This window comes from Aplidium turbinatum, chromosome 13 (genome assembly GCF_918807975.1).
Source record: "Aplidium turbinatum chromosome 13, kaAplTurb1.1, whole genome shotgun sequence".
In the NCBI taxonomy this organism is placed as follows: Eukaryota; Metazoa; Chordata; class Ascidiacea; order Aplousobranchia; family Polyclinidae; genus Aplidium; species Aplidium turbinatum.
In genome coordinates this window covers 16,948,041-16,965,459 of record NC_137484.1, presented here as the reverse complement: position 1 = coordinate 16,965,459, position 17,419 = coordinate 16,948,041, and the positions used below count along the sequence as shown (strand labels likewise).

General features: G+C 36.4%; 1 protein-coding gene across 2 annotated transcripts in view; it reads left to right on the top strand.

Annotated features, from left to right (window-relative positions):
* Window positions 1–17,419, top strand: part of LOC145782472 (peroxisome proliferator-activated receptor delta-like) — a 95,860-nt gene that overhangs the window by 70,497 nt on the left and 7,944 nt on the right. For both annotated transcript variants that reach the window (XM_082594268.1, XM_082594269.1), the window contains 5 exons: window positions 4,083–4,170; window positions 5,480–5,904; window positions 7,764–7,892; window positions 8,527–8,649; window positions 16,528–16,645. In XM_082594268.1, coding sequence (XP_082450394.1) covers window positions 4,083–4,170; window positions 5,480–5,904; window positions 7,764–7,892; window positions 8,527–8,649; window positions 16,528–16,645 — 883 coding nt within the window. The remainder of the gene's footprint in view (window positions 1–4,082; window positions 4,171–5,479; window positions 5,905–7,763; window positions 7,893–8,526; window positions 8,650–16,527; window positions 16,646–17,419) is intronic.

The following is a 17,419-nucleotide window of genomic DNA, read 5'->3' as shown; positions in this document are numbered from 1 at the left end:
GAGTCTTTATTTTTACTTTATGCTTTTCTAGGATAATTCCACTTCAACTTATGCTGGGTTGAAATTTTCATCCCACCATAAAATGGGTCCACGTCTTGTGCAGACAGTTAGGTGCCTTCCAAATAGGTGTGCGCACTGTGGCCTCTGGATATTTACGAGCGACGCATTATGGCGGCCTGTCATTTAGGTACTTTTCGGTGTTTTAAATTATATTTATAATCATTTATCAGAAATGCTTGATTATGCGACAGTTCTCTCCGCTATGTTACAAAGTGAATTTCACTGAAACATGTCAGATTGTCAGTGTGCAATGCCTGAGTATTGCCTGACTATGCAAGTACAGCCAAGAACCCACTTAGCAAGCTCTTTTGTTTGAACAGGTACACGAGGTGTGAGGATGAATATTTTTATTAAGCAATACGCGTGGTTCACTGAGTTAAGTAAGCCAATTACGTCGTCTACGTAAAACATTACATGCGAGACGTCAAGAGTGATGTATAATATTGTTTGTTTGAAATACAAAATCTATCCAAATGAGTAACCTAGCTGTGGCAAACTAACAAAATATCGTCAATGCAAGCTGAATATTGTAGACTAATCTTATATTATACAATATAACTTTCTGGTTATTGTTAGCAAATGGGCGTTTTTATGATTCGTCTTCATTTCGTTTCGATTCGAAAAGCATTTTAAATGCCCCCCTCCCTTGAGAAAATCCTGCGTCCGCCACTGTCTGCAGTATTACCATCAAGAACCTAACGAAATAGACTTTACTGGGACTAGCATCTAAATGACCGGGCGCCGCACTTAAATATTCTGACGCCACAGTGTGCGCACCTAGTTGACAGGCACCTAACTGTTTGCAAATAAAAGACGTGCTTCGCGCAAAAAATACCTATATACTGAAAACAAACTCCAATTCAGCGGCACATCGTTTTGACCTAAAGTCTCGTCAACACTGGAGTGACAGCTTGATACTGTCAGTTTTATAAAACTTCCGGCATACATATTTTTGCTCTTCAGAGCGGTCTGTCTTTTCCACCCTACAGCACTATGGGGCGATAAATTTCATTGCAGAAAGTGAATATAGCCTACTCACATTTCAACTGAGATAGACATTTTTGTTGTTAAAGTTTACCTATAAAGGCTTGGGTATTGCAGATTTTATTATTAGTTGTTGGTTTCAAAACGTTGCTACAATACATTACAAGTATCGTGATGCTATGAAATGAGAATTTATGGGGCATTTTAACAAAACCAATATGAAACAAAGTTTGTATTGATTTATTAAAATATTGAAAATCCGACGGTTGACGTGCTAGAGAAAACGAGTGTAGATGCAAAATCAGCGTAAAAAAATCCTCAAGGAAAGTTTACTTGAGTCTCCAATTAAAATACTCAGTAATAATTTGTTGACCAGTGTTTTTATTGAATAATGGACTGAAAAGTTATTAAAAAAGACGACAATCTGCATGCATTGAACAAACAACAGTAATACCAGTTCTGCTGCCGTAAACGAATTAGGTCGTGTAATTGTGATGTAATTTAACGTCACATGACGTCACAATGCCCCAAAAATCCTAATGTGTTGCCAATCTGGGGAGCTGACAGGTTGCTTCAATTTTAAACCCAAAAAACGATTTTAACCCATTTCCCCGTCAAATTCTTAAAATTAAATGGAAATCAAAAAACCAACCAGTGTGAAAAAAACTTGAAGTACAGAAGTGAATTGTAAGTCCAGATCCTTAGAGACTGGGCAGTACATATGATACCAGGCTACTGGTATATTGAGTCAAACAAAGTGTAGCCTATTGATCAATGCACATAGGTCATGTAAAAGAGCTTACTTTTTATGTAGCAAGATAATTAAAATATTCTATTATTTTTTTAGGTTTCGACTAATTTACCTAGGCTATTCATTTAGGGAACTTACTAGACTAGGTAGGTACCATACTTACTGGTACTATCTAGTAGTCCTGTACCTAAACTTAGTCACTAAACAAAATCCAAGCAAACATTTTCTTATAGACCATGACCATGCTATGATGACATTGGTTCTTTTTTATTGAATTAGGTTGGAAATAAGTTAATTTGAAACTTTCCAATCTATAAAATGTGTAGTCCAACATGGATTTGTCAAACCATATATAAGTATTTTGGTAGAAACAAGTAATATTGGATATGAAAGTGAAAGTCAAGTGGAATATGAGGTGAGAAAAAAATGAATGATCACCCAATTTAAAAGTTAGTTTTAACAACCTTGCTTTTTGTTGCTTAACATTAAGATTATGGTGTTTTTGTATGGTAGCCTACCTGATAATAGCATACCGTACTGTAAAGGAAACTGCTCGTATTTATGCAAACAAGTACCGCAACTTTTGTGCAAATTTTTACCTAAAAATGAAATAAGACAATAGTATATTTTAAACTCATTTAGATGCGGGAATAAAAGAAGAGAGCTGAAGAAGATATCGTGGTACTTGACATAAATAGTCAGAAGAAAAGCTATTGTCTTGATCAGGAGGAAGAAAAGTTGTCTCATAGTACAAGTGGCATTTAGACACATACGTCCAATCTGCGTCCAGCTAGTAAACTGTTTTTTTGCGTTGAGTAACAATAAGGCTTATAGCTCTCAATGTTTTATGACCACCCAGACAGCAAAATACACAATTTTTACATTTGTTCAATGTCTGCAGACGTTGAATCAATGTAAAAATGGCAGATTTTGCTGTCAGGGTAGTTGCTTACTGCAAATCACAACAAAATCAAAGTTCAAAGGCAATTTTTACTGCTAGTCCTACATTTTAATGATAATAATATGTTCATTTTTTAAATAAGTTATTTGTTGATTTTATGCATTGCATTCACTCCTCAAATCGCTTTATATCAGACCTGATGTCATCTGATTGTTTTTATCGTTCTGAATACTTTCAATGCTTCCAACGCTCATTGTATGTAAATTTGTAACAGTAGATAGCCTATTTGGTGAGCTTTTAAACCGATGGCATCCAAAGTGGCTCTCTGTGACCTTTGTGCATTTGCAGTTTGTGTATTATTTTGTTGTTTTGGATATAGAAAGCTTTGTCTGAAGCAAATAAATAATATGATATTTAAAATATATCTCATTCACTGTTTACTTTTGAGTGTCTTCAGCCTGTGAGTTAGTAGTTTGAACAGACTGTTCAAAATAATTGTTTTACGTACATCAAAACAACCCTTTTCACAAAAAGATGCTGTAACTCAAAACAGTCAAAGAATTTTTGATGTCAACAAAACTTTTGAATGTAATATAAAGACAAACCAAACGTGGTAGCCTATAGGTTTCATCGAAAGGAAGTATGTTTGTTAGTTGCAACTGGCCAAGTTCAGTAGCTAGCCTGGCTCCTGGCCAGCAAAAATTGTCATTTCTACATCATTTCAACATCGCCAGACGTTGAAATCATGTACAAAAGGGAACTTTGCTGACTAGGTACAAGTTTTAACTGAGAAACATTTACAGAAGCCATTCGATTTGTTCAAAGAACTCAATTAGGCTAACAGTTTATATTTTCATTGATTCAACGTCTGAATACGTTGAATCAACCAGTTGGCCTATCGTTTTTCTTTGCATTGATTTCACGTCTGAACAAGTTGATTCAATGTAAAAAAACTGATTTGCTGACTGGCGCTGCGCGCTTGTAAATGCAATTGTCATTTTGGCGATCAATTGCAACACCGATTTGCTCCGAAATTTCAAAGAGCGTTTCAATAGTTTGGCAACACATTTTTTCATTACCATGGCAACAAGAGGAAGAGGAGAAATGCTCCTATTTTTTCAAAACGCTGGCAGCTAAAGTGTTGCTTTTAACGTATCTAGACTATTCTTTATTTGATTAAAATTCAATTGTAGTGAATGCAGTTGTACCATGTACTGCCGTTCATATGAAGAAGTACCCCCCCCCCCCCCCCAATTGTTGCTTGTAGGGTTAAGCCCCACTGTTTAACTAATTACATACCAATTTTTCTTATGAGGTTTGGTTTTTGAAGACTACTGTCTCTTATCAATATCATGTAGTTGTACCTTTCACTAATTTTCTTTTCAGGCGAAATCCTTATGCAATATCACTGATGTATTCGCACTTTCTCATGTTATGGAAGAGATGAAAGGCATGGCTTCAACATCCGACATTGGTATATAAGCTTAAGCATGTTACGTGTTTCTTCTTCTCTTAGGTAGTCTTACCACTGGAGCATTCTGTGGTATGGGTTGGATATGGAAATTTTTGTATGAAGTATTATCGATATTTTAAGAATGTTCTAAGTTTGATGAATGAATGCTCTAAAGCAGAGGTGACGAACCTGCGACCCGTCAAAGAATTTTGTGCGGCCCGCAAAACAATTTGACAAGCGCTCATGCATTAAAGACAAAAGATATCTCAAAGCTGTTTTATGCCTTCACTGGTACACCTTTCCTTTGTAATTTTCTTGCTCTAAACAAATCATACTCATATGAAAGCAAACGCTTCAAAAATTAAACTGTCTTCATTATCAGTGCAAGTACTGTTGCTCTATCCTTTTTGCTCAAATTTAGTTGTTTTTATTTTTTACTGTTGTATGTTTCGATTTTGCGTAAGATAATTTCAACTGTGTGGGTTTTATTACTTGAGTCGCTTCTAAAAGATTTCATAGTAGGTTACGATTAAAAAGTTGTGTGGCCCGATAACTCATGTGTACAGTAATTGACAAAGTGGCCCGCGACCGCAAAAAGGTTCGTCACCCCTGCTCTAAAGAATGCATCTTCCACCCGGCTCATTTATCTTTGTATCGTAGTGTTATGTAAAAGTTTTAAGACCGCTTCTGCCATTTAAAATTTCCGATCATTTGCTTGATATTGTGCGAGATTAGGCTTTGGGCTATGTGATAAGCAGAATTGCTGGTAACTTTGATATTTCAATGCTAGCGCTTGCTCAATGCTAGTCAGTGACGCTTTTTCACTCATCTGCAGCTGTAGGCTTTTCATATTCTAGCTGCAATACAACTACTGAATGACAGTTCTAGTTAACATGTAATTCAGGTACAATAAGTACAGTAATCTTTCCCATGATTTTTTTCGCGCCATTTTGAATCGCAGCATATGGTTTCTTTGAAAATGCTGATTTCAATGGTCTTGAACTTTTGTCTAATTCTAGTTAGCATGCACTACAGATACAGTGAACATTCTATACGCTAATTATAATATTGCTTCCGACGTCTTTTTTTTTCGCCAATTTGAATCGTTACTACATGGTTTCTTTAAAGTGCTGATTTTATGAGTGGTAGTCTTGAACTTTTCTGCCCGACTGTATGATAATATATTTAATACCAAGCGCAATAAATCAAACTGGCGCACTAGCTTGAACAATTAGGCTACACAAGCAAGGTGGGTTTGATCGAAGTGTCAAAATTTATGCTAAACGAAACATATTGCCTGCAAAGAAAACGTAATGGACTTTTGTTGCAGAGTTGCTGTCGGCCCCATCCTGTAGATCAGCCAGTCAACAAATGGATGTACCAACAACTTCCAACAATGCAACCACTTTTGTTTACGAAAACGTTGATGTTTCAACCACGCAGATGCCAGATTCAAATTCAGTGCCTCACAGTACACCCCAAGGACGATTGGGAAACGATTCATCTCTTTCAAAAAGGGTTTTTTCGCTTGATAAAAAGACGAACCTTGTAACTGATCCTGAAACTGATTGCCATCACCAGCATACTAATAATCCAAGTATGGTCGGCTCTGCCGCTTTAAAAAAAATTGGCTTTTATGTACGTGGGAAGTCTATTCAAGAAACTGCGAAACTGCTTCATTCTTCACGCACTTGTGAAAGCCAAGTTAACCATCAACGAGAAATTTCTGTCTGTGGAAACTCATTCCAGAACCAGGTTTGTTGTTGTTTTTTTTAATATTGCGTCCGGATAATACTGAAGATTATATGTCTCAGAAAATGGCAAGCTTAGACTATTGATTTTTGTAGTTACGTTATTCTAAAAGCAATTTTTCGAATAATCCCACCAGAAGTAGCCTGCAACTCCACTTTGGTTCACTTTTGAGAAGAGAATCAAAATCGGACTGGCGCAAGTAAACTTTGATTAAGGGTTGGATACCGTATACCAACGGAGGATCTTTTAAGCGATCGATCACGTTAACCATCTAATTAATCAATCGAGACTCAGATTGTGCAAAGTTTGTCAGTGGATCAGTAATCGGGGTTCTAATCAGCAGATTACGGTTAACGCATACAGAAAAAGTTAGTCTCCGGAGTAAGCTGCTAAACCGGACTGTTTGCTTAATCGTTGATCGATCCATGGTTGGTACATCCAATCCAGACAGCAAATCAGTCCCTATTTACATTCATTCAACATCTACAGACATTGAGTCAATGCAAAAAACGACTGATTTGCTGTATGGGAACCCTAAATATCAAATTGAATGTCTAATGTGAAATATGCGGTGGTGAAAATTGTACTACCCAGCGTTCTCATCTTATCCATCATGTTTCTACCCAGACAACAAAATCTGTCAGTTTTACATCAATCTAAAGGTGACTTATTTTGCTGTCTGGTTAGTTTAAGCATATTTTCAAGCAATATAATAATAATAATTACAAGCCTTAAAGCAGTTAGCGGCCATGGCCGCTAAGTAGTGCTTGAATGACCGTCTGTGCTACCTCCTCCGTCGGCCAAGTTTGGCCGCCGGTTTCTTCTAGCCAATTATTTAATTTCGCAATAGAATGATCGTGGATTAAATGTCGAAAGTATGTAGTATCAAAGAGTGACGCAGAATTAGGTCAGCGCATCATAGTCACTACTGTTGTATTAAATATATCCAGCTGCGATCACCAGCGCTGTAAGTCTTGTTTGCAATTCCCGATGTTTATTTTAACGAAGTGTTAATCCGAAGTGCTAATTTACATCGGCTGGCAATATTGTCGTTTTTATATCGATTCAATGTTGTCGGACATTGAATCGTTGTTAAAAAGGAGAACTAGGTTAGTTGACATCCGTGGGTAAAACACGTGTCTTCATAGTTGAGAACGCTGTGGGTTAGTGACTTCACACCCTCAATCGTGACATCATAACGGAATAAATGGTCAGGTTTTATGAAAGGCGGTATGCAGTTGAAACAATTTACTGAGCTGCGAGCAGTTAAAACAATTTAGGGTCGTTAGATGGTCCCGCAATACCGGATTACAATCCCGATAAAGCATTTAATGCGTGGTACAACGGTTCTATTGCAGGACGTCGCCCAGACTTCAACAACGCTAAGTGATCATTTTAACATTGTTGCAAGTTTAATGCTATTTACTTGTGCTATCGTTATTGTATTTTGGCCTCCAAGCACGCAGATTTGGCCGCCGAGAAGGAGCTCTCGGTAGGCCACGATGGCTGCCGGAAAAAAACACGAGTTTTAAGGCCTGATAATAACAACATTTATATAGCCACATCCACAGTGCAAACTATGCTCCTGGGCGCTGTACAGGACAATGGTGATAAATAATACGGTACTTTCCAGTCATGATGAAATCGAACGTTTCCAAGCGAGTTTTCAATTCATTTAAATTTTCAGCTTCTTTTACACAAATAGGCAAACAATTCCAGCAACTGGCAGCAACAACTTTGATGACTTTGTCAGAAATATTCAAATACAATTATAAATGCCGCTTCAAATTTGTTTACAAGATCATTAGAAATTCTTAATATGCAACAGATTTCATGCTACTTCTAAAATTTTTGTTTTTTAGATTTGGAGTCGTCGTTTAGCTAAAGTTTTATACAGCATAATGCAGAAGCGTATAGTTTTAGGAATTATGGAAATCAGTGAATTTGTCAAACACATTCCTCACTTTGCAGACTTGGATATTGGCGATCAGGTGGGTGGTAGTAGAGTAGGTGAAGTCGAAATGTCACAAGCCATTTTGTCTTGTTTACACTAACTTTGGACATGCGAAAATGCCTACTACTACTGATGGTTATCCTTAAACTTAAAATTTATTTAATCTTTAGTTAATGCTAACATTGTTAGCGAAGATGAATTTGTGAAGGCAGTTTACGATTAACAATAATACGGTATCACGACAATCCAAAGTCAAAGCCGATGATTTAAAGACGGAAAGTTAAGGTTAGGGTTAGTGTTAGTGCGAAGGTTTGAGGTTAGGGTTATTGTCTTTATCTTAAATCAATTATCGGCTTTGAATTGACGCATAACCTAATAATCCTTTGTTTTGCACCAGTAGGGTGCAAAATAGTGTCAATTAAAAGTCTCCATTGTTGGCGATTTTCAGCCAACTGTCGCAGTTCTTAAATTGGTTGGCTGTGCTCTGTGAGCAATCTACGATTTACAAGCAATGTAATAGTTTGTTTGCAATGCTTATGTTTTTTTTTTTTAATTTTTACTTTGATTGCACCTTGAAAACGTTCAACTATGAAAATTTGAAATGTTTTTTATACAAGTAATTGCTGTTCTTTTAATTATATTTGTAATCAAATTAAAAACTTAATCGGTAGGTTGTTTTGGTAAAGTATGGGAGTTATGAAGCAATGTTTGTGATGATCAGCGCTCTTGTGTATGACAAAGGCATCCTTCTTCCTCTCCTCAACATATATGTGACATTCCAATTCATGGAACAGGTGACAAAATAACTACTTATTTGTTGTTTTTTTGTTATTTGACATCGCTTTATCGTGGCTAAACAGTAACGGATGCAAAAGGATCACTTTTTGTCACCGCGCTTTAACTACCGGAGTGCATAATTTGAGCGAAGTAATTCAACGACAGCTTTTCAATCAGCGACACTCACTGGTGGATGGACTATTTTACAAGCAATGATAAAGGAAATAAATAAAAAGACCAAGGTTGCTAATTGCGATAAAGGCACAAGAAGTGGCAATGTGATTGTGATGTAACAATATGACTTTCTCGCACGCAATGAAATGGGAGGCAGTAACGCTTGAAAGTCGTGTGAAGTTTGATGTGCATTTTCGGATTTTTTGAGCAATTTTAGAGTGAATTTTAAGTTTTCAAATCTATAGAAAAAGGGTCATTCCATGTTAAATCACAAATTTTTGGGATTTGTAACCAAAAATTATACAATATCTAAAATTACTAGAATCTGAAACTGTTTAACAGAACAGGTTATTTTTTGTAAATTATCTTGAAATGAAGATAAAGTTATTCTGAAAATTTGAGTAAATTTGACCAAGCGGTTTAAAAGTTATGCACGTTTTAAATTTTCACCACCGGATGGCCAAAATACAAGGAGCGCCTCATAATTTGTAAAAAAAAATTTGACTAAAAAGTTTAATATCTTAATAATTGTCACATCGGGCCCAAATTTGGTATACTACCATTTTGAACCCTAAAGAATTCAAGAATGATGGTTAAAAAAAACTGCAACAACCCTTTCCCCCTTGAATTTGTGTTTCAAAACTTGCTTCCAGATTTCCTGATACATCGACTTCCGCACTGAATATCTCAGGGTGCCCAAGTGGCCAACTTGCAAAATGGTCTCAAATTGTTCAGTGGAAGGTCTACTTTTAATAGCAATTAAAGTTGTGTTTGTGTATGTCTGTAACACAAAAAAATGAACAAATTTAGTTACAACCTTATTGCGTGCTAAAATGCCAATATCATGCAACATCAAACATGCGAACACCCAACAGTAACAAGCATCTATTTAAATACAGAATGTTATTCACTTATCAAATTTCGGTGTGATCAAATTTAGTTCTTGGGGAATGATATAACTGCGACTATAACTGGATGTGCTTGATGGTGTAGCAATTTTGCAAAGAATGTGAGATTCCGGCACCCAGCAAACATCATCTCGCACCGGCCGGTGGAATCTGGTTGCTGGTCCGTGTGGGTGCATAAATCGAATTTGAACATTTTTTCGTCTCTGTTGGTTGCAAGCACCAAACCAATCCACCAAAAATCATCATAATTGCAAGCTACATATTCCATACAACTGGTTTGAATATATGAATGAACTTTCAAAAATGAAAAAGAGCCATTATTTTCTTTATCATCACTTGTTCGCTTAAATACGATTTCGTTTTTAGACAATGTCTGATGAAAATGAAAAGACCTAGTTCCTGGTATAGTGCTTCCAAGCTTGTACCGCAATTCTAAGGCCTTACGATCACATTCCAAGTTCTCTTTACCGATGAAGTCAAATTGTACAATATGGAATTATCAACCTACAATATGGAATTATCAACAATATGGAATTATCAACAACACCTACAATGTGGAATTATCAACTGGGGATGCGCACCCACAAAATACTTGAATAGAATTCAAGTTAGACAAAATAAGATAATTAAAATCGTTACAGGAGTATTTGAAATGAAAACTAAATTACTGCCACTCTATCAAGAAAATAAAATACTAACTGTTAATTCTACTTATAAACTAGAAATAAGCAAATTTATGTACAAATTTTATAATAATAAACTACCGGAAAACTTCAAAACTTTCTTTACACATGTATCAGCTATTCATTCGTATAACACCCGACGTTCAAGCTCCAATTCACTTTATACTAAACAGGCAAATACCCAACTATTTCAAAAAAGTTTAAAATGCATGGGAATCAAGGTATGGGACACTCGCAGGCCTCGAAATTCACGGCGGTCATGTCCGCCGTCACAGCATGTGATGTCCGTGGGAAGTACCATCTAGATCGGTCATATTTGTCCGCCGAAAAACAACACAGGAACTAGCGATACAAATCGTCATTACATAGTACTAACAATTGTTGCGAGAATATAATTTCCCGCGCATCTAGAAAATGTGAATACTGTATCTCTCACCCAGACAACAAAATATATCATTCTTATATTAATTCAATGTAGACGCAGACGTTGAATCAATGTAAAAATGATAGATTTTGTTGTCTGGGTAGCTTCCATTCAAGCAGGAAAACGTTCGATTTTTACGTTGCTTCAACAATTGATGACATTGAATCATGGTAACGAAGGTGAATTCTTCGCTAAGAATCGACGGGAGTACGGGTACTTCCACACTAATCAGCGCAACTTTGTTAAAGTTTTACGTCACAATGTCTGGCTTTGATCTCGGAGTAATATTGATAAGGCAAGGTTGGTTAAAAAATTATACATATTATACGAGTTCAGTAAGCTATTACAGCAACATGTAGCAAAATAAGAAAGAAAAGGCCCAGGAAAAATTCACTTTCGCTCACATGACAAGCAAAAATAAACTTAAAGAAAAAGACCTAGTGAAACTTTGCACAGCAGAAAATAGTAGCGTTAGTGTAGAAGTTTTTCCGACTCGTGCCCAGAGCATTGTGACGCAAGAAGCCACACGACCTCGTTCGGTAGAAGTTAATCAGTTATGCGGTGTATTGAGCAGATACACGGCGCTTTGACTCTTCAAGCGCACGTCGTTGGTCTGATGAAAGTCTTTCAGAGTGACTTCGCTGAAATTTTAAAAAGCCTTCTAAACTGTAGCTATAGTTCTCAAATGGCGAAGAATTTTCAAGATAAAGTGATTAAGCATGACGATCGACGCTAAAATTGTTGTGTCCGCCGTGAGACTTAATTTGTCCGCCGAGATAGCTGCTCAGACCGGACACGTTTGTCCGCCGTCAACAAAAACGAATTTCGAGGCCTGGGACAGTTTACCTCAAAATATGAAAGAAAAACATGAAAAAAGGTTTCAAATTTTTCAATAAAATGTGCAAAAAACACTTCTTCAACAATCAAGAGCTATAAAAACGACATCCACTACCTGAATATGTTAATTGTTATTATTTTTTGTAGTATCTGTATTTGCTTTTTTTTTTTTTATTCTGTTCTTCCTTCCTTCTTCTTTTTTGTGTCAATTTGGTACAATATTTAAAAACGCAATACTTTCTTTCGTATAACTATTTGAATGAGAGAGTGCAGACTCGACGACCTCCTACGCCTTCAGGGCTACGGTTTTTCGCACTCTCTCATTGGATGCACACTGTCAGTTTTTGTTTTATGTATGTTTCGGCGTTTCGCATCCAAACAAAAATAAAATGACCATCCATCCGTATTCCTTTCATTGAATTAAGAATTTGATTCAAATATGGTCTCTGCAAACTTTCACGTGCTACTAGGCGATTAGCAGTTCCACCAATCCCGTCATAAGAAGATTTCCCATGAGAGGTGGCAAAAAAGTCCAGTCAGCATCCAAGCCAAAATCTTTTTTATGGTGGCACAAATTCATCATATTCTTGTAATTTTTATACTGTCCTGCACACCCGTCAGAATAATAACTCACTTTTGATACGCTTGGAATATTTTGTTGGATAAATTTGGCTGTACGCTGCTGAATCACATTAACAAAGGTTGTGTCGTGCTGTAAGTTATCAGAAATATAACAAATTGATTTATGACAAATAGCATTTTCATTATGAGGTCGGAAATAAATGACAACAGGGTGTAAAGTACATTGGGTTACATTCCAGTCAAAACTTTGAATTTCATCCTAGACTATAAATTGATAGTTTTCTGCAAAGTTCAGAAGAGCAATACCTTCATTATCTTTCAAATTATCTTTTTGTATTTTAAGAGCATTTGACTGGTATTTTGCTATATAAGAATGTGCTGTGAGTTTGTCAAATGCATTTCCAATAATATCCAAAAAATCAGTAACTGGAGCTGTACGAGTAATTAACTAGTAGCGATCTGTCGATATCTATTGCTGAAAAGAGATATCTGTGATGTTTATTGATTCGAATAAATTTGACAAATAACTCTGTAAATTTATAATGACAGGACAATTTTCACAGCCATGCATCATACAATGCTTATTTTTAACATCGCAAACAATCAAATTCATCATTTCTTTGTAGCCCATAGATGACTTTGTTGCCTCAGCAAGCAAGATGGCATTCTGATGTATAGTACACACGCAGACGCTGTGAAATCCTGACGAAGAGACAGTTAAGCATGATTTTGGGGAAGTGAACAAAACTTCGAAAATCCAATTTTAGAATTTGGTGTTTATTTTTGAATTCCACATGCAACTGTTTTAAATTGCACAGTAGTAAGTAACCGCTTCTGTTCAAGTACATTCTTTGTTACACTCACAAAAATGTTCATCTCTGGCATATGTCTGGTATGCTCGCCCTCCTTATAAAAATTTTCAACAGCTTTGATTGTTTCATGAAGTATAAGGTTTTTTTCCTTTTGGTTCTTTGGGTGCTGCTAACAAAGCTTGTTCTTTTTTTTTAATTAAAGCCAAACGAACAGAATACTCAGATACTTTAAAGAAATCAGCAGTTTTGCGAATAGACCATGATCTTGGTTTAAGTGTTAAAAGCATCAGCTTCATTTTGTGATTTGCATTTTTGTTCGCTCTTTTATGTCATACAAAAGTACGTCCAAATCATCCGCCTTTAGCCCTTTACTTGTAAATCCTTCATTCTTGCTTCATCTAGTGAAGAAGCTGGTTGCTGCAGTTGGTCAGAAGCAACACCAATAGCGCTTGCAAAATCTTCTTGCAATGTCTTTGATAGTTTTTTTTTCTTGCTGAATTAATTTGCTGATGCTTGGGTAAGCCATGGTGGGTTATTGGAGATTGCCCAATAGCAATTAAAGTATTGTCGAGTCTTCTTTTCAATGCTAACCGACTGTCATCATCAATCTGAATATTTGAGTTTTCGCTTGAGAACACACCAACAGTATCATCATCAGGACAGCTTGACTCACTGTCATTGACAACTGGTTCATCAACTGCAGTTTTTGCTTGCTTGACGCAGTTACGATAAAACTGCTTTCCTGGTACAACAGCGTATTTTTTTATTTTTTGGCTATATTAAGATTTATTTTATGTCCACATTGTGGCATTTTGCCTTTATGAACTTGAAAAACGTTGCAGCATTTTACATTCTTCACATCATATCTTTCACCAAAGGATTGCTCATGATGTAAACAAACTATTCCTGAAAAATCAATCGGTAGTCCAGCTCTCCATCTTTACATCCTCCTTTAAAACCCTCTAAAATTTTCATCCCAATCTTTTTAATATATGTTGTTTTATGGCATTCCTCTTCTCTTTTAGTACCCACAGAACACTGATCCATATTGGGAGCAAGTCTTTTAGGCGCAGACAGTTACACGCGGTCAAATAGGCGCGCACACTGTGGCGTCAGGATATTTAGGTGCTGAGCACTGTGGCGCCCTTTCATTTAGGTGCTATTTCTAGTAAAGCCTGCAGATTGTATCAGCTTGGCAGGTAGGGCAATTCTTGCGAGTAAGTATGAGACAACGCTTTATTACATGAATACATTTCTATAGGGCATATGAACCCTGGCTACAAGTTGCAAGCATAGTGGTGCAACTTTGCTCGTTAATAAACCTAGTCGGGGTTTGACGGAAAACTAAGTTACCTTTCACTCAAACCTACCACCCGCTTGAATACAGACTACGGTATATTTTTTACTGATATTTAGTGTAGTTATTATTTGAACTCAGTCATATTCGTAAACTTTAATTTATTGATAAAGCTTTCGCCGACGCAAACCTGGACAAACAACAAATAAATGCCAAATACGCGCATTAAAAAAAAAATTTTTTCTGTTCAATATAACATTTTGTGTGAATAGCATTGTCGGTTTAAGCAGCTTCATTCAGAAAAGCCATGACATATTTTTCTGTTCAATATAACATTTTATGTGAAAAGCATTGCCGTATAAAGCAGCTTCACTCACTGAAGCCATGACTCACAACAAATAAATGCACGCGCATTAACAAAACAACATATTTTTCTATTCAATATAACATTTTGTGTGAAAAGCATTGTCCTACCTGCCAAGCTAATACAATCTGCAGACTTTACTATGAATAGCACCTAAATGAACGGGCGCCACAGTGCTCCGCACCTAAATATCCTGACGCCACAGTGTGCGCGCCTAAAAGACGTGGACCCTCCATATTATTGTTGTTAGTTTGTAAATTAGAGATAATACATGTGAAGTAAAAAATTTTAGTTAGTTACAGTAGATGCTTTTTATATTGTATGTAGTAAGCAAAAACGATAATGATTTATTAGGTAAATAACAAAAACCTTTTATTTTTTTGTGTAACTTACATATATATACAAACACAAATTTTTATTGGTATAAAAAGTAGAACTTCTACCGAATAAGTCGAGACCAATTTTGATTGTTGGCGACTTGGGCACCCTGAGATATTTGGAGCGGAAGTCGACATATCAAAAAATCTGGGAGCAAGGTTTTGTTCATCAAATTTAAGGGGGGGGGGGTTATTGCACAATTTTTTAACCATCATTTTTGAACTCCTTGGGTTTTAAAATGGTAGAATACCAAATTTCAGCCCCCTGTGGCAACTATTTAGAAAGATATTTAACTTTTGGGTCAAAGTGTTTGTCAAATTTTGGCACGCTCCTTGTATTTTGGTGGGATCTGTTACTATTCGGTGAGTCCGATTCGGTGAGTTCCTAACCTCTAACCCCTAACCCTAAAACGGCAATGATAATTAGGCTACCGTACCCTATAATTTAAAAAAAAATTGAAAAAATCCCCCGTTAAGGGATCGGACTCACCGAAACGGGCCATTCCGATTTTGGTGACCCCGGTGGTGAAAATTTGAAACGTGCATAACTTTTAAACTGCTAGGTCAAATTTGCTCAAATTTTCAGAATAACTTATTATTTTAAATATCTTCATTTCCTTATAATTTACAAAGAATTTTAAAATTTTGGTTACATGGCTGTGATGATTAAGCATGGAATAACCCAAACATATGTGTCACTTAAAGAGTTATTGTAATTACTAATTATTTCAAAGTTTAAACCTGGATCGCGGGGCGCACCAAGACGTTCTTGTGGGCCGCGTGTTTGAGACTTCTAAGACCTCTGGTATGTTTTTGAATTTTTTTCCATGCTTCGAAAGTTACTTTTCCGAAAAGAACTATTTATTAGCCGTAAAAATTGCCTTATATTCCATAAGTCAAATACCACTTAAAACTCGCCAACAGGCTACAAGACAGTCGCGAACAGTTTTTCTGGGCTAAAATTGTTGCTACAATTTGTGCACATGACTACACGCATACATAAAACCGTGACTTAAATACAGACGGCTAAATTTACGCCTTCATAAACATAGCTACATTCTGCTTTTGAATTCGCCTTGAAAATTCATTTCAAAACTTCATCGGGCTTTTCAATCTTTCGTATAATGAAGCACATTTCTGCAAGCAATCACTAGAGAATGTATGTAAAAATCCACACCAGGTCTAAATCCTTCCTTGGTAAACACGTCTGTAGTAGTCTGATTATTCCTTTCTTTTGCCATACGCCTATTTGAAATCGCCAGGATTCAGCTCACAGTGAGGTATTTTCAGTCTGAAGATGAAGATTTCCAGTTTTCCACAATCAATCATTCCAGAAGTGCAGTTTTAAAGCACTTAAAAGGCTTCTGATAGCTTATGAAGTATCCAACAATACAAGCGTTGTGCAGAATTAACGTACCCTTGCTTATCATTTTCTAGTTGAATATACCAGGACAACTAATGAGAACCAAATTCAAGTTTGCTGAAAAGGTGGCTTCATTGCAATTAAGCGATGATGAGATGGCGTTATTTGTTTCAATCATCATATGTAGCCCAGGTACGTGTAGATGTAGATATGATCATGTTCACAAGGAGCCAATTACTCAATTCCACAAAAATCCATCAACGCACCCTTCATTCATCATGACTTATAATGCTCTAATTTCCTCATTGTTAAATGATTAATATTTAAATTGTTAACGTCGGCGACAGAACATGCGTCAATGTAAAACTTGCAAACAACTTCCAGAACACCGGGATTAGCCTTTGAGCGTATTTCCCTTACCAACGTCACCCTCTTTGGTGCGTTTTGGAAAAACAGAAACTTGCTCATGCTATGCTTGTTTCAAAGACGTCATGTTTTTATTGTACCTTGTGGTATCCTCATTAATCAGATTCTCTGCAAGAACAAGGTCACCAACTTTCATTAAATTTTTATTGGACCGGTTGTTTAGCATGATTAGCCAGCGTCATGAGTGAATTTAATTATGCAAACTAAAACTGTTTTCTTCCTTTAAACTAAATACTGAAAGGTTTGGGTGTTCATCAGGATAATTATCGTTTCTAGCACTAGTTGCAACGTCCATTTGCTGAAAGTAAAAGCAACAATAAACAAGATGGTTTATTGCTTCACTGACGTTTCGCGCACCATGACAATGCGTATCCTTAGAGCGAATAGCATACAAAATAAAATTTACAAAGTTATATACGGCAGGGCAAGTTTTTCCTTCAAGCAGGTTATGTTGTTAGCTGAATTATGTATTACCCACGCTTTACAGTCAAACTCAGTAGAAAACAAGGAATTTGCAGTACTAGTTAAGTTTCACTGAGG